Source organism: Lynx canadensis, chromosome B3 (genome assembly GCF_007474595.2).
Source record: "Lynx canadensis isolate LIC74 chromosome B3, mLynCan4.pri.v2, whole genome shotgun sequence".
NCBI lineage: Eukaryota > Metazoa > Chordata > Mammalia > Carnivora > Felidae > Lynx > Lynx canadensis.
This window is the reverse complement of record NC_044308.2, coordinates 31363414-31386578: the sequence shown is the minus strand read 5'-3', so window position 1 is coordinate 31386578 and position 23165 is coordinate 31363414. Positions and strand designations below refer to the sequence as shown.

At 57.7% G+C, this 23165-nt stretch overlaps 1 protein-coding gene across 4 annotated transcripts in view; it reads left to right on the top strand.

Annotated features, from left to right (window-relative positions):
- The window catches only part of ARID3B (AT-rich interaction domain 3B), a 57767-nt gene extending 51263 nt beyond the window's left edge, over window positions 1–6504 (top strand). The window contains exons 7-9 of one of the 4 annotated variants that reach the window (XM_030317698.1): window positions 56–328; window positions 1693–1794; window positions 3945–6504. In XM_030317698.1, coding sequence (XP_030173558.1) covers window positions 56–328; window positions 1693–1794; window positions 3945–4102 — 533 coding nt within the window. In that variant the 3' untranslated portion in view covers window positions 4103–6504. The remainder of the gene's footprint in view (window positions 1–55; window positions 329–1692; window positions 1795–3944) is intronic. The other 3 variants (XM_030317701.1, XM_030317700.1, XM_030317699.1) reach the window with 3 other exon arrangements.
- Window positions 6505–23165: the final 16661 nt, after the last annotated feature.

Here is a 23165-nt window from a genome sequence, read left to right as displayed (position 1 = left end):
GAGGGGGGCAGGGAGGGAGTGGGAGAGCCCGTCGTCAGGTGCGAGGTCTGTGTAGCTCTGGTGCCTTTGCCAGGTGATGGAGTCCCAGTGACGACGGTGCCTGTGCCAAACCGCCTGGCTGTGCCCGTGACCTTGGCAGGCCAGCAGGCCGGGCCCCGGACGGCCGCGCTGGAGCAGCTGCGGGAGCGGCTGGAGTCAGGGGAGCCCCCGGAGAAGAAGGCCTCCCGGCTGTCGGAGGAGGAGCAGCGCCTGGTGCAGCAGGCCTTCCAGCGCAGCCTGTTGAGCATGGCACGCCAGCTGCCCATGAAGATCAGGATCAACGGCAGGGGTGAGCGCCTCCTCCGACTCCACTCTCCACTCCCTGCCCTCCTGCTGAGGGCCCTCCTCCCGGCTCCACTCGGGCCCACCACGCCCCAGGACTGGGGTGGGGGCCCCTCCGGGTTCTGCCCTCCGGGTACCCGGAAGGGTCTCAAGGCCAGAAAGCCACATGGGGCTTTACCTTCACCAAGCTGACTAAAAACTGCCGCAGGCAGTGCCCTGTTCTCTGTCAGGAAAGAAAAGCATTTGTTCAAGGGGGAGGAGCCAGAGACCTTCGGACACAGCTGCTATGTTTCTCTTCCTCACCAGCCTTTTGATCTGTCTAAATTAAAGGGCTCAGCCTTCACCCTGGTACCTCCCCGGATGTAGATCTGGGCGGAAGATGGCATCTCCATTCTGAGCCTCCAGGAGCCTCCGGGAGGGGCCAGGCTGCCTGTGACCCTTGCAGAGGAAAGAGGAAATACCAGTTTGGCAGCATAATTGACATCTTTCCCTTCCCTTCCTCATTTTTCAGGTGCCCTACCTTCTGGACTCCTGAATCACACACTCCATGCCCCTTTCCTCTCCCCCCACCCCCCACATTTTCTTGGCCATTCTTGCCCCGATTCTGTCTCAGAACAAACTTCAGCCAGCATGTGGTGGGAAGTCAGGTGTGAAGGGAGCTGTGTGCATTCGAGGGCAGCACTCCCTGCCCCACTGTCCCCAGGTGAGGAGCAGGACGCTGGGGGCGACAGCCCAGACGGCAGGGCTCTGCTCTGTTACCTGCACAAGCCAGACACTAATAGTAAAGCAGCTCACCCGGAAGAAGTACTTGGTTGCGTGATGAAAGGGCAGAGTGTAGGGTGAACCAGGCAGAGCCAGAGCCTACAGTTCTCTACAGACCCCAGGTGGTCAGGTGGAGATGGGTGCCAGGTGCCGGGCCACATGCTGTGCAGGTAGACCCTCTACCTGAGGACCACCCAGCCCGGTTAAGGGCAAGTCCTCAGAGGCAGGGACTGGAGCTTGCTGGTCTCTGGTTCCCCAGCCTGATGGATAGTGGATGCTTAGTTAGCATTTGCTGAAACACTGAAAGTGGCGGTGCACAGCTGTGAGCCAAGGTCAGTCTTTGCAGCCTGTGATCCCTTTCGTGGATCACAGAGGGAATGGGGGAAGTGAGTGGCTAAGCAGGGAACAGAGAAAGCCAGCGATAGGACCTTGGGAAGCCTGGGTTCTCCTGCTGCCTGACCTTACGCTCAGGGGAAGGTTATCCAGATACTTTCTAGAACAGTGGGAGGCCTCACCTGCTCTGGTCAGTCCGGGAGAGTGGGAGAGCCTCGGAGAGGACACTGCAGTGTTGGAAGTCCTAATCAGGCCCGCTGTCTCCCTTGTCCCTAGCAGAAGACAGAACAGAGGCCTCGGCCGCAGCGCTGAACCTGGCCACAGGCAGCATTGGGAGCATCAACATGTCCGTGGACATCGATGGCACCACCTACGCAGGTGAGGCTCTGGGAGCCCCGAGGGAGGCCCACAGCCAGGGCCCCTCCTGTCACCCTCCCATCTGAACAGCTTCCCAGGGGTGGCTCTCTTGTATGTAGTCTCGAGGTTCCAAAGGTTAAGTGGTTTTTCCAGACTGGGAGAGGCTGAGGATTGCCAACAGGATGACGGATTCCCCCCCCACCTTCAACAGAATGGTGGAGACCCTTCATCTAACCCTTTTGGACCAACAGTTGAGTCGCTAATTGCACCCATCACTTAAGCGCGAAGCATCATAATCCCGTCCATGACCATGCCTTAAACATCGTGTTTGCCATCATGGACCTGTGGCGCACAGGGCTCCTTGGAATGGTTCAGCTCCACTCTCCCTAGACATTGCCCGTCATTCCCTTTCTTTAAAATGGACCAAGGAGGGGCGCCTGGGTGGCGCAGTCGGTTAAGCGTCCGACTTCAGCCAGGTCACGATCTCGCGGTCCTTGAGTTCGAGCCCCGCGTCAGGCTCTGGGCTGATGGCTCGGAGCCTGGAGCCTGTTTCCGATTCTGTGTCTCCCTCTCTCTCTGGCCCTCCCCCGTTCATGCTCTGTCTCTCTCTGTCCCAAAAATAAAAAAAATAAAAAAAATAAAAAAACGTTGAAAAAAAAAATAAATAAAATGGACCAAGGAGTGACACGCAGGCAAAGGAATCTGAGTGCAGCAGAAATCCGCCTGTTTTTACGATTCCACCCAGTCCTTTAAAGTTATTGCTCTCAGTCTACTTGGGCAGTAGTTTGTTGGCTGGTTGGGTTAGCATCTCTACCAAGTCTTTTCAATTGCTGGAAACCAGTCCTTTTCCCGCTCCCATTTCTTTGGTTTAGGGGTGAGTTTGGGAACAAGCCCCACCAAGTCTTGCTAGTAAGCACGGCTTGCTGAGTGGGGGCGAGAGAGCCCGAGGGGTCCAGAGGAGGGGCTTTAAAGGTACACCTTCCATCAAACTGGTGCTCCTGTTCTGGCGGCGCCACCCTGCGGGCCTCACGCTCTGGCTCTGCCGGCCACCAGCTGCCAGCATCAGGGTTGCAGCAAGGGAAGGGACGGAGTTCCTGGAAGCAGCCTACAGAGAAGCAGCGATGCCACATCACCTTGCCGGTCACCACATGACTGGTGCTTTGGAGGCCACATTGAGAAGTCTCAGCCTGACACAGGGGGCCTCTCGAGCCCAGGCGAGACAACAGGCAGGGCCTAGGTGCCCTTTGCCATCTGGTGGTGCTTGATGGTCTAAGAGGATTGGGGGCTGGGGGTGGGTCCATGGAGAAAGCAGGGAAGGACGAGATCAGTGTCTGGAAAGTGGGAGATAACGCGTCCTCACAACATGGGGAGCAGTCAGAAGGGAGGTGAAGGCACCCCAGACCTCACCTGCATCGCCCTTGTCCCACCTGTGCCCTTTCTTGGTGGGCGTGCACGTCTCACAGGCCAGGAACTGGGAAGTCGTTCCCAAGAGCCCCTCACCTCTGTCCTCACCACCAGAGCTGACAGACCTCTCTCCTCTGCTCTCTCCCCTTTTCTGCCACCCCACAGCCCCGCTGCCCTGGTTTGGGCCTCTTTCCTTGTGGGCCTCTGTCGCCCCTGTTCCTCCCAGCCCCATGGAGAGCATTTTAAAACCCATATCTTATCGTGTCCCTCCCCTTCCTAAAAGCTCCAGGGCCTTCACGACCCACGCAGGGTAAAACCTGCCTCCTAAGAGGCACACGGGCCTCCCTTCCCTCATCTTCCCATCTGTCCAGCCTCACCTGCCATGCCAGCCTCCAACACATTGCCACCTCCCTGCTCTGGCTCTTCCTTTGGCCGCTCTTTCTTATAGCCCAGGCATGCTCTCCCCCCGAGCCTTTCCTGACCAGCTTGCCCCTGCCTTCCATCACCTTCTCTTTGTTCCCACAAGCCCCCAGAGGAGGGAGCAGTGCTCGCAGAGCACTGGTTACATCTCCTCAAAAATCATGGTTTACGTTTCTGCCCCCTGGCCAGCCTGTCAGCACCTGAGGCCGGATGGTATTCAGGACTCTGGTCAGCGGCCAGCATGGTGTCTGGAACGGAGCCTTATACAGGGCTAGGCACCCGTAGCGGGAACAGAGTGCAGCTGCCCGAGACTCTTTGCTCACGCTCGTTCCCCCCTTCCCCCGCAGGTGTGCTGTTTGCCCAGAAGCCCGTGGTCCACCTCATCGCAGGGTCTGCCGCCCAGAGCATGGGCGGCAGCGGCAGCGGCAGCTCTCACTGCTCAGCCAGTCCTACCTCGTCCCGGGGCACCCCCAGCGCCGAGCCCTCCACCAGCTGGTCCCTCTGAGGGGCAGGACCCAGCTCCCCGTGCCCCACTCTCCTGTCGAGAGTGAAGGAGGTTGATGCACAGAATTTACCTCATCTCACGGAGCCCACGTCAAACACCATGTGGCCAGATGTTGAGAGTTTGGACATGTCCGTCTGTCCGGGCTCCGTCCGGGTCCTGCTGTACTCTGGGGACAGGGAGAGGCTGCAGGGGCAGGACAGGGCAGCGTTGTCCAATCAGGGATTGTGCTGGAGAACTGGGCGGGGTCTGTGGGCAGCCAGCTTCCTCCGGGGTTCCCAGGCCACCTCCCGTCCCGGGCACAGTGTATCGACAATCTGTAAGCCGGCACAGGGCTGGAGGCCCTCCAGAGCCCTTCCCCTTAATTTATTTCCCTTCCCCTGCTTTCTGCCGTGACCCTGGGGTCACTGGCCTCTTCCCCTGCTCAGCCCTTCAGTCTTTAACTCCCATGTTGGGGCTGCTAGGGGCCAAGACAATGCCTTCATGGCCTTTCTCCGCTGAGCATGGGATGGGGCCCTCCTGCCCACCTCACCTACCATGTTTGGTTCCAGGGGTGTGGGTCCCTCATATTCAAGTCTCGAAGCTATCCTCAGGGCCCCATGTCCCTCTTTTAATGGTCCCAAGAAAGGGCACATGAGGGCAGTCCTCAGGCCCCAGAGCTTACTGGGTACCTGCTGAGGGAGAGGCAGAGCCTCAGGGGGCTGCCCAGGCAGGCCCTGGCACCCGCTTTCACACTGACCCTTTTCTGGCCCTCCCAGACCTCACGCTCTCACTCGCCCTTTTGGCCACCTCTCCCAGGAACAGCCCACTTGTCCCTCGGGCCCTCCCTTCTCATGGGGTCACCTCAGCCCCAACATCCCCAAACCTGCTGATGTCAGGTTCATTGAAATACCTCAGATTTGTAATTGTTGATGTTTGATTCTTCAGGAAGTATTTGCATCTCTGATATCTTTTTTATATGTGTTTTGCTGACTTTTTTGTTTTTAATTTTTATTGTTGTTATTGTAGCACCAAAGAAATGAAAGCAGATCACCCCTAAAGCCGAGCAAACCTTTGGTACCCCAGCCCCTCCGGCCCTTCGCTAAGACCCCAGTGACGAGGCGGGGAGGCAGGCAGGGCAGATGACTCAGGGATCACGGTGGCCGGGGAGGCGGTGAAGCAAGAGGCCCTTGCTCATGCAGGTCAGGTCCAGAAACCACACGGTTCTGAAGATGGTTCCTGACCCATTTGCTGCCAGAGCAGGGCTGGTCCCACACCCCTACCCCCAGCTCCCCAGGGTGGGGACAGAATGGCTCCCCTTCACTCAGCATTGCCACCTCAGGGCAGGGGCAGGCCGGGGAGGCCCTGGGCCTTATAGAGGCCTTGTAGAGCCGTCCCAGGGATAAGGGGATGCCGTGAGCTCCGTCCTCCCTTGGGCCCCTGGGCTGGAGCAGGCCGCTCCCGTGTTGGGAAGATGGGGTGATTGTCACACCAGGCTCATCTCTGGTTGAGTCCGCCCTGCAGAGCTCACAGAACACCGCTCACTGTGACGTCATCGGGCTGTGGTGGTGACAGGCCACGCTGGCACAAGCTGTCACACGGCTAGCATTTGGCCCTGTCTGTGAAAGGAAAGGGAAATCAAAAGCTGGAGCACAAAACAGCTCCCTCAGCCTGGTAAGCTGCACTCTGCCGGACGCATCTTCTCACTCCCTCCCCAGCCTTCCACACACTTGCTCACACACACACACACACACACACACACACCCCCACCCAGCGGGGTCTGACCCTCTTCTGGCCTCAGGAGCCTTCCCGCCTTACCCACCAGGTAAGCGCAGGCGGTGGGCAGAGAAGAGTGTCTGGGATCCGGTGCCAGGAAGGGCCCGGTTGGCTGGCGCTGGGCCCACTTGAAAGTGTCGCAATGTTTGGCCAGTGTGTCTTTCTCAGGGGTTTGGTCACGAAGGATGGACTCTTCTAGCCGGAGGACACAGGGACAGTGCACTGTGGCTTTCTGGTCATTGGATCCTCTCCCCTTCCCTAGGCAGCTTGCCCAGCCAGCTTTGCCCTCTCAGCAAACCCTTGCTGCCCTGGAGGACAACAGCAGGGTCTCAGCCCGGAAGCCCAAGAGTCGGGGATGCCAGCAGGTGCCCCAGGAGCGGGGCCCTGGGCAAGAGAAGCTTTCCCTGAAGGTGCAGTCCTGAAGGCCACAGGGCAGGCGGTGGGCCGGGGCCGCTTCGTCCCCACCCCTCCCTCCCCTCCCCATCTGTGTACTCTGACCAGGAAAATGTGCTAGCACATGGGTAGCCTAGGCAGTGGATAAATACCTCAGACGTCCTCTTGCAGCAAGTGTCTGTATATGTTGTGGTTATTTTCTATCTTACATGTTCTCGAATGTTTATATTTCAATAAACCTCTACCTCTTCACACAAGCAGGTCTCTCGGATGCTTTCAGTGACCCTCCCAGTGGGCAGTGATCGGGATGAGGGAGCGGTGAGAGCATTGAGAGTAGAAAGGACCCGCTCCTCTGGATCCCTGGGTTTTCCTGAACCTTCTGCCCTTTACTGCTTATCCATTCTCCAGAGTGCTCACTCTCAGCCTGTTTCTGGCTTGGCAGGAAACCCTAGGTATTGCCTGACCACCAGGACCATCTCCAGTGGTTCCGCATCAGTGTCCTGGCAGGCACAGGGCCAGGGGACTGCCTCCATTTAGCAAGGCTTTTTTTGAGCTCCTGCCGAGTAAGTATGGTCCCCGTGCTTATGGAGCTCACGGTCTTGTTGGGGAGGCACACACAATTATCCAATCAAAAATTGAAATGCAATGTGACTGGGACAGTAGGCCATTGATGGCAGATGGATGCTGGGGCAGCTCACTGGGGCATCTCTGGAAAGCCTCCCAGAGGTGGCGATCTTTCAGCTGGAAGAGTGAGGTTGCCAACTGGAGATGTGAGGAGAAGCATTCTCGGCAGAGAAACTGATCTATGGAAACTTGGTGGCCTCAGAGGACCTGCCCTTGGGGAATTGTGGCCAGGACCTGGAGTTGGAGGGGTGAGGAATTGGGGAAAAGAATGGCTGGGTCCAGGATGGATCCCAGGCTAAGGGATTTGGGTGCCATCCTTTGAGCATCAGGGCACTGCTGACACGTTTTAACCAGGACCTAGGCTTAAAAAGAGGCTTTTCTGGAAGTGTGATCTAGAGTCAGGAGACATTCTGGACATTAGACCTCTGGGATGCCACCGCTGGAACTCGGGCCTGGACCCAGAGTGCCCAGACTTCTTTCCACCGTGATGCACATCCTATGGCTACAACCCAGTTTTGGTGAAACCAAGAGAAGTGGGCAGAGAGGAAAAGCACTGGGGATTTGTAATTGCCCTCCTCCACAACAACGCCCCTCCCCAGTCTGTGCAGTCCTCTGAGGCAGGCAAATGCAGACCCCTTTGCCATTCTGAAGTGCTAGCAAACGAGAGTGACCTTGGGACAGGCTTGAGTCTCTCACTGGTCTCTAAACACCTTTTGAAAGAAATGACCAGTCCTTTAGTAATTTTTTCAAGTATTCTCTACACCCAACGTGGGGCTCAAACCCCCCAATCCGGAGATGAAGAGTCACATGCTCCACTGACAAAGCCAGCCAGGCACCGCTAGCCCTTAGTACTTTAATAACTGGTAACCGGTAGTTGGTATCACACCTCACAGCTTCCTGTGACGCAGCAGGAGGCCCATGAGGGTGTTGGGAGGTGAGGAGAAGCAGGGTCTAGAGACCTCTGAGGCGGAAACGGTGCATCGTGACTGCAGGGGTTGGTGCGAGGAGAAAAGCTCCTGACGGATGTGGAGAATCTAGGAAGAACAAGGCACCAGGCCGCTGCAATTCCTTCCCGTTTCAGTTTAACAAGACCTATAGGAGAATATCTTCCAAGACCTCGAGAAAGGGAAGGATTTCTCCAACTAGACCCTCCAAAAGAGTTTATCAAAAGATCCTGGTATTTTGGGATACCTGGGTGGCTCAGTCAGTTAAGCATCTGACTCGATTTCAGCTCAGGTCATCATCTCACAGGTTCGTGAGTTTGAGCCCCACATCCGGCTGTGTGCTGACAGTGTGAAGCCTGCTTGGGATTCTCTCTCCCCCTGTCTGCCCCTTCCCCCTCAAAATAGGTAGATACAGGTTTTGGGGGCACCTGGGTGGCTCAGTTGGTTAAGCTTTGGACTCTTGATTTCGGCTCAGGTCATGATCACACGGGTTGGTGAGATCGAGCCCTGCATTGGGCTGTGTGCTGACAGCTTGGAGCCTGCTTGGGATTCTCTCTCTCTCTCTCTCTCTCTCTGCCCCTCCCCCGCTCATGTTCTCACATTCTCTCACTCAAAATAAATGAACAGGAAAAAAAAAAAAAAAGAAGATACTGGTATTTAGAAAGACACACTGGGAGAGTCCCCTGGATGGCTCAATTGGTTATGCATCTAACTCTTGACTTAGTCCAGTGTTGGACTCTGCACTGATGGCACGGAGCCTGCTTTGGTTTCTCTCTCCCTCTCTCTCCGCCCCTCCCCTGCTTGTGCTCTCTCTCTCTAAATAAATAAATAAACTTAAAAAAAAATAGATGATACTTGCAACATAAAACTAACAGCCAGTGTGTGTGTGTGTGTGTGTGTGTGTGTGTGTGTGTTAATGCTTATTGTTAAAAGCAAAAGGGGGGGGGGGTTGAAAGAGGGGGCCAAGTCATGAACAGCTGTTTTGCAGAAGAGGAAATACGAATGGCTGGAACTCGCTGGGGCCAGGGAAATGCACAGAAAACCATTCCACACCATCAGATTGGCACACACTTTGGTCTTACAATACCAGGTCTCGGCAAGGATGGGGAGCAATGGGAACTCGTGGAGACTGCTAGGGGAATGTAAATTAGTCTAACCACTTTGGAAAACACTTGGGCATTACCAAGTGGCACATGCAATTCTCCTAGGTTTGTACCCCAGAGGAACTGCACGTGTGCTCCAGGAGACCTGACAGCACTTAGCTATGAAACTATCGATTTCTGAATACTGGTGTGGGCCAGGTGCTGTTTTAAGTTCTCTGTGTTAATTCCTTGGATTCTCTACACATATGAGATGGGACTATGATTCCCATTTTACAGATGAGGAAACCGAGGAACAGAGAAGTTGAGTAACTAGCCGGATTTCTTATAGCTAGTGAGAAGAGCTGTAGGGGTTCTAATTCGGTAGCTACAGAGTCCAGAGTCTGCCCTCCCAGCAAGTACTAAGCATTCTATACACGCTTATTTCCACTCCACCCACTCCCCTATGAGGCAGTAACTTCGTTCATTTTACAGATGCAAAAACTGAAAAGCAGAAATGTGCTGGAGGTCACATATCTAGTGAATGGTAGGGCTGGGAATGGACTCCAATCAGCTGCCCTAAACTCTCCTGCATGTGCCTCCCTTCAGTGAGGGGCAGGGGCGACCCAGCCCGGTGACAGAAGGAAGCAGAAGTTGGAGGGGGTGTCTGGTCGTCCCAAGTCTCCGTTCCGCCCATGTCCCCCTTGTTGTGCAGTCGGGAGTCACCTGACAGTCCTAAGAGGCTCCAAGATTCTCCTGGACCAGCCTTCCCGGCTCCGCGCCACGCCGCAACCTCCCCCCACCTCATTGGCCAGGACTGGCCACGTGCCCTCCGTATAGCCAATGGGGGGAGGGGGCGGGGCGCGGGAGGGAAGCCCGGACGCCTCCTGCACCTTCTCCTGGGAGTCTCCGCCCTGAAAAGGGGAGTTGGTGGCTTGCGGCTTCTGAGAGATCGGAATCACCACTGGAGGGAAAGGAAGAAGGAACCGACCAGAAAAGCAGGACCGGGACGAGTGGGGACCTTGCTGCGCTTGGAGGCAGAGAGGTACCGTCTCTCTGGAGGGGGGGTGGGGGGGACGCCATCTGTGCCAGGAAGCAAACAAGAGCCGGCCTGAGGGAGTGAGCGGCCGGAGGGTGGGTGCCCGGCCTGAAGGGAGGGCCCTCCGGGGAGGGCAGCGCCCTGGTTTGGAGCGCACTGGGGATGCGCCCTGGCAGGGGTCCCAAACCACTCATCTCATGTGAGCAGAAAGGAGAATAATTTATTTTCGGAGTCTGGGGGAGCCCAAGGACAGCGGGGCGTGGGACTGGCCTTGGCAAGTGCTGCCCTTGGAAGGTACTCCTTTCCTTCTGAAGACCAGCTCACCATGCTGCCCAGGCCACAGAGCAACGTGAGATGACCATCCTAAAGGTCAAGTTTATGTCTTCTCCATACAAGAGACCTCCTGGGATGAGCTAAAGTGTCTCCATCCCAATTCCACGTCCTGGGACCTGTCGGCTCCATTTGCCCTCACTGAAATCCAGCTTTTGACACCATGAAAAACAAGGAAGTTAACAGTTCCCAAGTTTTCTGTGTCCAGTCTTCAGCCCCGAGAGACTACGATTTTGTCTCAAGTCCAGTGATCAGGACAGGGCCACTGGCTCTGTTGGGCTCAGGACCCAGTGCTGGACCCATCAGCTGGGAACTCTGCAGCTCCCACAGCAGCTGTGTGAATGGCAGGGAGGGCAGAGAACATTTTGCAGGAGACGATGCTGGAGAAACAATCTGAGAGCTGTTCTGTCCTTCCATCCTGCCAGGGTCCTCCTCTGCCAAACTCTGCTTAAGTCAGTAGATGGAGGGAATGTTCAGTGACAGAGTTGAGGGAGGTTCTGGAAGCACGTGGCCCAGCTGGCGGAGCTCTGTAGGGGAAGGAAGTACACAGCAGGGTGGGGAGGGAAGTTCAGAAGGAGAAAAATGGCCAGATAACCTCAAGGGGGACAACTCTAAGCCACCCTTGCCTCTGGCCATCTTTGATGGCCATTGTATCTAGCTCAGAAATGAGAAACTACCTTTCTGGAACAGGTTAAGGGACCAGGGGGCTTAGCTGCCGTTTTGCTGTGTGACTTTGGGCACATTACTGCCTTGTCTGGGCAAGTTCCCTGTGAAATAGGGACTATAGAGTGATGTGAGGCACAAATGTATCAGAACTCACTTTGAAAAGTCTAAAGCCCAATACCCAAGGCCTTCACCAGTAAGACAGAAGGTTTGTGGTCATCATTCTGCTGGGATGGGGCAGTGAATGGACCAACCAAGCCCCACAAGGACCTTAGCACCCCACTGGCCACTCTCTGCCCAGCTCTACTTCTAGCCACAGGGTCCCCCTGGGAAAGGGCAGGTGGTCTCATCCACTAAGAGTCAAGAACCTTGTACTGACGTGGGCATTTCAGGCCCTATTTCAGGCAGGGGACAGGGAGGCTTCTGACTGCAGCCACCTGTGACAGGTCCCCTGCCTCAGGCCTGACAGAAACCCTAGCCGGGGGGGGGGGGGGGGGAGGCTCCACTCTCCCCAGGGAGTCCTTGCCCACCCTTGGTTCTTGAAGCCTGACAGTCTGCTGTCAGCTCACTGGGGGCAAAGGGCTGACCTCGGTCTCTTGTGCAGCAGAGTGAGGCTATAAACCTGGACCCTGGTGGCTCTGGGCCTCAGTGGGCACAACACCTTTCTCCTCCAGCTAGGGCACTGCCCCAAGTGCCAACGTTTCTCAGATGCTCCTCTCCTCCATGGTTCTTGGGCTATGGCTGACACCTGGGGACAAATGAAGCAGAAGCTGACCCCACAGAGGACAGAGAGGCAGGGCAGGTAACCAGGTATGGAGTAGTTCCGGTTCTATCCAGGGAAAGGGAGGCCAGCTGAGGAATCCATTCAGAATCTCCAAAGGCCCACGCTGGAAGGACCTTGTGGGCTTCTGTCTCCCCCCCACTCTGGCTTGCAGATGGGGAAACAAAGGCAGAGAGAGAAACGGTCTGGGTCACACAGGGAGGCAGGGGTTACTCTGCCTGTTCCTCTAGGGAGTCCCCAGGTGTCACCTTCAGGGGTTGAGAGATGGCTGGAGGCTCCCGCCCTCCCAGTGCTAGAGCCCTCGATGCTCAGAGCTACATCAGCTCCTCTCCCTGGGGACACAGTTCTCAGCCTGAGGGTCGGAACTCTTGGAGTCTCCCAGGTCCCACTGGCAGACGTGACCCCATTCTCTAGGGGTCCCCAGAGAGAAGCTCAGGCAAAAGATAGAAGTCCGCACCCCATCAAGCTCCTCCACACAGGGTCATAAAGATGAGAACCCGCGTCAAGGTGAAATGGTATTTAAGCCTAAAGCAGGAGCTGTTCCAGGCCGTGGAACGTGCTATATTGTCCATCACTGGCAGCCCACTTTGTCTCCTGAATGTATTAAGTGCAAATAATGCCTCATTGATAGAATACCGGACAAATAGACTTTGCGACTAAAGCCCTATAGGCAGGTGGTCTTGGGCCCACCTTCATGGTTTTATGACTTTAGTACCGACTCACTCTAACTGGACCCCAGGTATAGGGAAACTCAGGGCCACCGGCCAGGCGCACTGTCTCGTGTAATCCTCACATCATCCTTTGAGATAGGTACGATAGGCAGTATCCCCCCTTTTACAGAAGAGCAAACTGAGGCCCAGAGAAGGCAGACTTGCTCACACTCGCTGAGCTGGTCAGTGGTGGAGGTGACTTGAGCATAAGAAGGCCACTCTCCTTCCATGCATGACCCCAGGCCCAGGAACCCAGAGGTCCTAATCCCTGTGCCTCCAGAGCCCACCCAGCCATGCCCCCTCCTGCTTCTTCCCCGTGTTCCGTTCCTCCGAGAGAATAAGGCAGACTGGGAGATACATCAAGTTCCAGGCCTGGCAGTGTCCTCCCTGGGATTCTCTTAGCATGTCCCTAAATGCCCTCTCCCATCTACCCCCAAATCCTCACGGGAAGGGGAAGAGCTGTGAGGGTCTCTGTGAAGGAAGGTGGTTTCTCCCCACAGAGCCCCTCAGATCCGGGTGCCCCTCACTCCATGGTCCTCACTTTTCCGCCAGCTCCTGCTCAGAGCCCTCAGCTGCTTCCAGCCTCAGCTTCTCAGCAAGCCTCTCTGCCACCTTGGGGAGGAAGGCAGAAAGACAGTGAGCACATTGTAGGGCCCGGGCCCTCCTGGGGGCAGTGCGAGGTTGGGAGGGATTTGACTGAGTCCGGGGAGGGCAGGTCAGTGGCAATGGGGACTGGGCACAGGGGACCGTGCCCCCCCCCCCCACCGGGGCATGCAGGCCTGGCAGAGGCACAGAGGCGGAGGGATGCTGAGCACCTGGTTCTGGGCACCTCCGGGGCCGGCTGGTGAGCCTCCAGCTCTGGGTCCCGGATTTTCTGGAGCCCAGGTCGCCTCTGGGCCAGCTCCAAGCCTGCCTCCTTCAGGGAAGTCTGGGAATGGGGGGAGAGTCTGAGAGGGAGTCAGTCACTGGCTCCTACCCTGATCTGGTGCTTCAGGACATCGCCCACCCTGGTTCTCGCGGGGGCCTGCCTGGGACTCTGCCTTGCTGTCGGGCAGGGAGAGGCAGGTAGAACAGCACTTGGAGGAGGGAGCAGGACAGCCTCTGCCTCTCCACACCGTACAGGTGACTACAAATTCCCCTGAATACAAAAATATGAATGGGTGATACTCCCTCAGTGCTCCCTATGGGGCTACGCTGCTCAGCCCAAGGGCTCCCCGAGGGCAGGCCAGGTCTCCAAACCCTTTACATCTCCAGATCGTCCCCTGTCTCCCTGCATGGGGTCCCTGTGCACTTAGCCCTGGTGCACTTGCTTTGCATTGATTGGCGAGCCTGCCCTGTGTGCCTGGGCTCCTCCCAGGGCCACCCTGCAATAGTACAAGGTCAGGGCCGCCTGGGGCTCCAGCCTAGAGTGGGTCTAGGCTCTGCTCTTGGCCCTCAGTGAAAACACCCTGATCCTGACTCACGGGCTCCAACAAGTTAGGCACCTCCCCTCCCCACCTTCACCTCCCTGGGGGCCCTTGGTCTCAGCAACTCCCACCCCTGGTCACAAGGGCCCAGTGTGGGATCAGAGCCTTGTCCTCTGCTTGGGAGGCCCCGTCTCTAGCCCTGCCCCCACCTTGATCTGAGGGAGGGCAGCCAGCACCCCAAGCTAGCTCTCACCTCCTGTGGGGGCTGGAGCAGCTCCCGCCCTGCCTGCCCGTGAGCTCTCCCCTCCGCCTCTGGTGGAGCCCGTGCTCGACACTCCTCTGGCTCCTCTGTGGTCCTTGGCTCTGGCAGCTCCTGGGGCCTGGTGGGGACAGCAAGACCTGTACCTTCATCCCCACCCCATTCTAACATCATTAGCCCAACCAAGGCGAATGGGCCACTCGGCTGGGGCATCGGCCTAGTTCTTAAAAGCTGGAGAGAGTGCGACCCAGGGACAGTAACCCAGTGGGTACACCGAACAGGGTCATAGGACCAATGAGGATCAGAACCCCTGAGTACTGCCAACACCACTCCCAGTGTACAGATGGAGACCCGAGCCAAAACAGCAAGGGCCACCAGGCCACCATCCCATCTGTGTCCTTTGGAACCCAGCTGCCTGAGAGGCCCAGGGAAGATTCCACAGTGGCCTTCCCCACAGGCTGTGTCTGGAGGCCGAGGGAGTGGGCTTGACTGGTGCCCACTCAGTAGGTGGCAGTCTGGTCCCCAGACTTCCACAGGGTGGGGAGCCCACCCTCCACATGCAGACTCCGAGAGCTTGCCTGGGGGCCCTGCTGGGGGAAGAGGGTGGGCGGCTAGGACTCTGGGACTGCTGGCCTCCCTTCTAGGCTGGCTGAGCTGTCCAGGTTCTCGTCCTTGTTCTGGGGTGTGGGCAGGCCCAGGCCTCGCTGACCCGAGGGCACCTGGCCCTGCGGGTTCCAGTGTCAGCTGCGCCCAAAGTCCTAGAGCCCCCCGGCATCCAGCTCAGCCAGGAGTGCAAGGCTCTTGTCCATTTGTGGACAGATGGGCTGCCCAGGGCCCCACAGCCCCGCCCCTGAGCCCCTGGGTACGACGGGGGCCAGGGCAGGGAGTTTGGGACTCTTTGGGACAGGGAAGCTGAGACCTCTTGAGGGGAAGTGGCTGGTAACTGGCAGAGCCTGGGCCTCCCACTCTTTTGCACCAGGTCCCTGATCTCGGGTTTGGGAAACACTCTAGGGTCATCAGGAAGGCCTCCTTGGGGGCCCCGATCCCAGGTGGGCCCCATATCATCCCAGCCTCGAGCAGCCTCCAGCTCCTTGCCACCTGCCACTTCTACATCCTGGCAGCCACCTGGCTGTTTTCCTTCTCCAGAGTCTGCATCTCGCTCTGTCGCCGGCCAGACAGAGGGCGGCCCTCACCCCATCTTCTCATGCCCGCGAACATTCACACGCGCTTGAGTGTGATCTCCATCCTGGCCCCTCGCCTGCCTCTCCCACCCGGATGCGGACAGGCTGCCTGGGGGCTCACTAAACAGTGCCCACCCCTCCTCACAGCGGCCCCTCCTGTGGCCCCTCCAGCCTTTCTGCAGCCGTGTCAGGGCCTTGGGGCTAAATGAGGGGAAAGAGAAGACGGAACAGCTGGGTCCCCGAGATCCCAAGTCCTACCCAACCCACCCAACAGGAAGGTAGCAGGATGCAAATTGGGAGGTATAAGCTATGTTTGTGTTCTAACCCCTAGTACGCCAGAATGTGACCTTAGAGATAAGGTCTTTACAGAGGTAATTGGAGAGAGCTCTGATCTCATCTGGCTGGTGTTCTTACAAAAGGGAAATTTGGACACAAACACGTGCACAGGGAGAGCACCCTGTGCACGTGGAGGCAGAGGCTGGGGTGATGCGTCCGCAAGCCAAGGAACATCGGGGACTGCCAGCAGCCACCAGAATCCCCCGCTCAGGGGGAACCACCCCTGCGGCACCTGGAGCTCAGACTTCCAGCCTCCAGAGCCGTGAGACAGGAAGTATCTGCTGCCGAAGCCCCCTGGTTTGCGGTACTTTGTTCTGGCAGCCCTGGCAGAGTGCCAGAGGGCGAGTGACATGGAGCCCCAGTGGATCCCCGGTTGGAAAAGGGGATTTTCGCCTCCAAGCGGCCACGCCAGCAAGCAGCGTGAAGTGCGTAGTAACAGGAGCGAACGTTTCCTGGCTGCATGCCGACACTGCTCTGAGCCTTCTACATGCGTGTCCAGTTTACCCCTCTTAGCAGTTGGGGGAGAACCGTAACTGTTCTTGGTTTTGGGGTTTCTTCCTTACAGATGAGGCCCAGAGAGGTAGAGTAACTTGCCCGAGGTCACGTAGCAAGTACACTGCGGAGGCAGGATTGGAGCCCAGTACTCGGGCTCTGGGGCCCACGGTCTTAACCACTGATCTGGGGACAGTGCAGAGCACAGAATCCTGGGCTGGCGCAGAGGAAGAGAGACTGAGATAGAGACTGGGAGAGGGTCAGGGTGGAAGGAGCTTGAGGTTGGGGATGAGACTGTAGGTGGAGAGCGCCAGAGGCCCCGGGAGCCCCTCGCACCCTCCTGCCAGCCAGATGTTGCCCAGTTTCCCTGAGAGCCCCGGGCCCTGCTCCCCAGAGGACCCCTGCCCACGGCCCAGGGTGGAATTCTAGATCACTCTCCCTGGACAGGCGCAGGGCCTGGGGCACCACTTGCTCACAGAAGGTGAGTCCAGGCCGGGCCTCCCTGGGGACTGGGGAAAGAGAAATGGCCTGGGCAGTCCCCGAGAAGCAAAGGACTGGAAGGCCCTCTGGTTGGGGCCCAAACTGACACTGGTTTACGGGTCATTTGCATGTTGCTTTCGCAGGGCTCGCTCCGCACCACTTCCTTCCCGGCACCTGAATCTGCCCAGAGGTCCCAGCCCTCAGTCACCACGCTTTCTCGCCGGCGTTGTCCGCCCACAGGCCCCCGTCCTGACTGGGGTGCACACCCCATAAAGAGTAGTGTCTCTCCAGGCCCTGAGGAGACAACCTCCAACCCACAGGGGTCTGGGTTGATAAACAGACAAAAACTGAGATTTCTTTCTGTACAAATGCGCAGTTGCAATCACTGCAAATCTGCTTCCTTGAGGAGCTAACAAGCCCTCTCGGAGCAAAGCTCTGGGCCCCAGTCTGAGACACCGATTTAGACCAACTCCACCTTTCGTGAGGCTCAAGGCCAGCTAAGCACTGCTGCTGAGACCCGCTCTCACGCTCCTTCATCTCACGCAGACGAGCCCCACTGCGGCACAGCAGGACCCCCCTCCTGGGTCCCTAGGCCGCCTCCTTGCTGACTCTCTGTGTCTGTGTCCGTGTGCGCACATCTGGGAACATGTGCGTGTCTCTGGGTGAGTGTCTCGCGTGTATCCTGGTGGGGGGGAGGGAGTGTCCACCAGTCTATCTGCTTGTGCATGTACACGTTTGCCCTAGACACTAAGGGGGGACACTGGCTGGGAGGAGGCCATCACCAAACTGGACTCGAAGTCTGGTGGACACGGCCCGGGACACCCAAGCCCTTGCCCTGGCCCCCGTCCCACCATTCACCCCCTTGTCCTCTCTACTCCTCATCTGGGTCAGGGACTGTTCTCACTCTGCCACCTCCACATCTGTCCTCTCTGGGCCTCTGCATGCGCCCCTCATTGCTGAAGTGCCCTGCATTCTTTCACTGAGGATGCCCAGTTCATCCTTCAGGGATGGTTCAGAGGCTCAGAAACCCCTTCAATTGGGAGGATTTACCTATCCACTGCCCCCCTCCCCAACTCCTACAATGCCTTTCCCTTCATCAGGCATATATATTTTTTAATTTTTTTTAATGTTTATTTTTGAGTGAGAAAGACAGAGTGTGAGCAGGGGAGGGGCAGAGAGAGAGGGAGACACAGAATCTGAAGCAGGTTCCAGGCTCCACGCTGTCAGCACAGAGCCCAATGAGGGGCTCGAACTCACAAACCATGAGATCACGACCTGAGCCAAAGTCGGATGCTCAACCGACTGAGCCACCCAGGTGTCCCTAAAAAAAAATTTTTAATGTTTATTTTTGAGAGAGAGAGAGAGAGAGAGAGAGAGAGAGACAGAGCGTGAGTGGGGGAGGGTCAAAGAGAGAGGGAGACACAGAATCTTAAATAGCCTCCAGGCTCTGAGCTGTCAACACAGAGCCCGACACAGGGCTCAAGCTCACGGACTGCGAGATCATGACCAGAGCCGAAGTTGGACACTTAACCAATTGAGCCACCCCAGCGCCCCAGACATATATTTTTAAATGTTGATGTATTTATTTTTGAGAGAGGAAGAGAGAGAGCAAGCAGGGGAGAGGCAGAGAGAGAGAGAGAGAAAATCCCAAGCAGGCTCCGTGCTGTCAGCATAGAGCCTGACATGGGGCTTGAACCCACAAACCATGATCATGACCTGAGCCGAAACCAAGAATCAGATGCTCAACCGACTGAGCCACCAAGGTGCCCCTCTCCTCATCAGACGTATTAAATTGTAATTGCCCACTTGAGGACTGTGTGGCCCCAAACCATTAGCTTTTGGGGACGAGGAGTGGTCTGATCTGACTTTGGTTCTCCTGCACACAGAAGAGGGCCAGACATGCAGTAGATGTTCAGGAAAGGTATGCTGGATGAACGGGAGGGGGGGGGGGATGGAAAGAAGGATGGATGGGTGGGTGGGTGGAGCGTAATGAGGAGGAAGCAGGAGAAGGGAAGGAAGTGTAGGATAAAGCTAGTGGGCAGCCTAAGAGCAGAAAGACACTAAATGGCTCGCAGTAGGAAAGACTGGGCAGTGGGGAGGAGAACGAGGAGAGGGGGCACGTGGGGAGGGAGAGGAAGGTGGGCAGAGAGCACCCACCTGGGGAGACCAGGCCTCGGTCTCTGTCTGGGGTCTCTGCACTTCTTTAAATTTCAGGGCAACTACCACCTGGTGCCAGAGTGCCTTCCAGCACTCAGCCACCTTCTCTTGAAGCCTGGGATGTGATTCTCCCTTTTCTAGCTCTTTCCTTAGGGGCACTGGCACCTCCTGGACCTAGAGTGTGCTAGTAGAAATGGACACAGTATGGGCCCCAGATCGCCCCCAACCCATTTTCAATGGTTTCTTTCCAAGTTGCATGGACGTCCTCACGGTGTCTTACTGGCTGGGATGGGAATGGGGCAGAGACGCCTCCTCTGTGGCCCCTACACACACAGAGCCCTCTGTCCTGGGCACTTCCACTCCCAAGCATCCTGACTTGAGCCCAGCAGCTAAGGTCATCTTGCCTCCCCCCAGCCTGACCCTGGGCCAGCAGGAAAGGTTTGGCCATACGTGGCAGAGACAGGACTTGTGGAAGCTGAAAGATTTCCCCCGTGCTCCCCTAAAAGGGCCAGAATGGGACACCCAGGAGTGTTAATACCCAGGGAAGGGAATCTGGGAATTTGGCCACATGATTCAGGATTTGGGGACAGAGGCTGGCCCGCCTCCTGCCCACAGGGCCATCTCACCCAGTGTGAGACGATGTGAGACGATCTGAGGGTGGGCCTGAGTGGCTACTTGCCAGACCTCCCGGGGGCACCCCCAGTGCTGCTCGCCACACCACCCTCTCTGCACGCAGCCCTGGTGCTCTGCCCCCGGGGCCTGCACGGGGCCCTCTGACACCGTATGTGCTCTCCTAGAGGCTGTGGAGACCAGCCTCTAGGCTGCTCTAAGCAGACCACTGGTCACCAGGGGTTCTGCCCAGCTCTTCTGAGAGTCTCCTGTTCACTTGTGAAGACCCCCCTTCCCCCCACTCATGGCTCGGCCTCCACCAGGACTGTGGGGCTCACCTGGCTGGGATCGGTCTGCTCAGGCTAGCCACCAGGCCTTTACCCTCTCCCAGAGCCCTTTTTTTCCCTCATCCTCTGGGACTCAACTCTTCCAAGAGGCCTCCTCTGACCTCCCCAGCCCCCAAGGGACTTCTCCAAACCCCAAGCTTTCAATCTGGACCAGACGGGTTAAGGCAGGCTGCGTACCACCAAAGGGCGCTTTCTGGGGCCACAGTGGGAACGGTGCACGCTGGAGTTGCGTTGTGTGGAGGCCCTGCTCCAATCTGTCCCTCCTGGGCATTCCCTTTTCCATGGTGTCCCTAGGCCCCTCACCCAACTTTGGAATCCCCAAGGTCAGGGCCTAGAATCCCCTGGTTCTCTGCCCCCCTGGTATAGGTGGGCACAGGCTGGCTCAGCTGGTGCCCTGGATTCCCTGGAGGGGGGGGCGGGGCGCGATCCTGCCAGCTGTCTTGGGCCACCTGACCCAAGGATCAACAGCTGCTCCTGCAGGAAGGCTATATCCTGAGCCTGGGCAGGGGTCTCGGCTGCCCCCATCAAGACGTCATCCGGGCCCTAAAGTGCCCGGGCCCTGTCCCCATCGCAGCTCAGCTCCTGGCCCTGCAGGCCTGACACCAGCATCTCCTGCAGGCACATTCGGTCCAGGATCCTGAGGTCTCCTCACAGCCTCCAGACCACACTGTCTGGAGCCTGAACAAGTTCTTCCCTACCTTCTAGGCTTTGTTTTCCCATCTGGACCCGGAGGGGAGTAGGCCAGGTGATGGCAGCGGCTTCCCAAATGTTGACGGGGAGGGAACTGAACAGAAATCTTCGCACTGCCCTCCTCTGCCAGCTGCTGCTCTAAGAATGAAGACCAAAGAATGAAGTAGAAGGCAGGGCCGGTGTTCAGCGCCCTGCCAGGCACCCCCTTAGAGAAGGGCTCTGGCCCACGGGGCCCTTGGCTCCTCTGGTCCAAACACGGCTGGGCTTTTTCCATTTCCGTCTGCAGTAGCACGATCTTGCCCATCCTCTGCCACCATGCCCTTCACCCATAACCGGGCACCCTGACCTGTCTTGTGTGTCCCGGTCTGGCCTCCACTCCTGTCTCTGGGATCCCTGCAGCTGGTGCCTCTCCTGCGCCAGGTGGGCCAGGGAGCTTTCCACCTGTTGCCAGGAGGGCTGAAGGCAGCACAGAGCCCCTGCAGAGGGCCATCCCTGTCCCCAGGCACGGCAGTGTCTGTAGATTTTGATAAAGCAGGCAGACTCCACAAGGCCCACAGACTCCACCGCTGTGATAAGCCCCACCAAGGGCCCGGCTGCTAGCCCAGCACAGACCCGAGTCCTGGCTTGTACGCCTGGGACTGTGCCCCACAGCTCTGAGGGGCTGCTGTTACCACTATAGGCTCCAGACACGTAACCCTCCACCTCCAGCTGGACCTGAGACAGCACTCCTCCACACTAGCTGCTGATGGCTTTGGAGCTCCAGCAAAAGGAGTAGGGATGCTGTCATGGGATGCTAGAGAGCTGGGAGGCAGGAGCAGACAGGTGGGTCCCCAGGGTCACCCCCAGCATGGTAGGGAGCAGGAGCTCTAGGAGGGTCAGCTGTGGGCTGAGACCCCCGGTGACTAAAAGCTTAGGAGCCTAGGCCATCACAGTGTGGTGCTGCCCACATGGGGCAGGGGTTCTGGGGGCCTCCCCTAGAATCTTCAACTTGCATGAACCTTCACCTTCCTCACTCCCTGGGGATTGTAGCTTTCGCCAGGAGCAACTGGGCCTTGGAAATTTTTCTATCCACTGAGCTGAAACCAGCTGCCTCCCTCCCTCTGACTCTCTGGCCAGGGGGTGGGTGGGTGTCACAGGGACCCTGGCCCTTCCTTTGCCTCCAATCCAGTGCCCCCAGCCACACCAGATAATGCACTGCACACCTCCAGGGGCGCCATCACAGAAATGACACTATTCACAGAAGCTCTGTTGGGGACTCGATTCCTGTTTCGTTTGGATGCCCCAGACCTTGACAAGCCTTCCTGAGAACCTGACCCCAGATGTGGGCAACCAGCCCGGAGCATTCTAGAGCTCTCGGCCTGGGAAGAGGATTTTGTAGCTCAGGGGTGCTCCCTGGGCCTGCAGATAAGCAAGGAAGACCAGGGAGAGAAGGACGGGAACCTCACTTATGTGCCCCAGAGTGAGGAGCTCACACAGGGCCCTGCAGAGTCCCAGCTCGCATCCCTGCATCTGCGGCGCCTGTGCTCGCTCAGTAGGGCCTCCAGCGCCGTCCACAGGTGGTCAGCCAACGCTGCCAGCTGCGCTCTGCCAGCCATACCCGCAGGTCCTTCTCTGATGGCCTCCAGTCCTGCTCCAGGGCTCTGTCTGAGCACCTGCCAGGAAAGAGGAGCCCAGCCTCGGCTTGGGCCTCAGGGGCTGCTGTGCCCACCTTCCCCACACTCACTTGCACCCTTCAGTGGGGCTTGGTGAGCAGGCACGGTCCGGTGGCCAGAAGTGACAGGAGTGCCAGGGAGAGCAGAAGGGGCCAGGCATCAGGTCCACGGGGCTCTGCCTCAGTGTGGGTCCTGAGAGCAGGACAGATGGGAAGCCCTGGAGTTGGGGCAGTCCTGCCTTCCCAGAGCATCAGCTTCTGAGACCCCTCTTCAGACATGGAAACTGAGGCCCCGGGGCTGAACATGCACCTAAACCTGTCAACCCCAACCACTTGGCCTCGACTTTTCCCTGATGATTCAGACTACAAATAAACACCAGCCTCAGCCCCCCTGAAGTTTTCCGTTCCAACAGCTTCTATGAGCTGTGATGCTGACCACGGCCTGGCCACTTGCTAAACAACCAAGCTCATCTGGCGCTCTCCATCTTGGGCAGGGGGAGCTGAAGCTCGGAAGGGCTCACCCGTTGCCCCAAGGTCATGAAGGGAGTCCACTGTGAACTGGGCCCACACTCCCCCACCCCTGCTGCTCCCCTTCCCAGTGTGGGAGTCTGGAAATGGCAGGGGACAGGGGAACATCTAGGGGACATGGTAGTTTAGCTCTAATGTGGGGGTCAGAGCCCTTAAGCCAAATTACTGCTTCAGTGCCCTCTTTGGCTTCTATAGCCTCAGCTGTAAGGTGGGGGCCCTGAGTCCTAGGCCCCACCAGTTTGGTTAAGGGGCCTCGTGGGGTTGATAGTGGCTGCACACTCCACTTGTCCTTATGCCCACCCACTTCACCTCCAGGGTTTGGGCTTCAGAATCCTAGCACTGTCTCTCTACCCACACCCCTGGGCACCAGGCACCCTGCCCCAGCTCTGTGCAGGCACAGGGAGAAGGTGCTCACTGAGGACAGCGTCACTTGGCTGAGCTCCCCCACCCCCTAAGTGACTTGCTCACTCCTCACATTCCCAGACCCGCCCCCTGTTCAGGATGGCACTATCACCCACCAGCCCTCTCCCCTCAGACACCTTGCCGCTCTCCTCTCCCGTCTCCAGACCCACATTCTTGCAGCCCCTCCGGAGCTGTCTCTCCACATTTCCT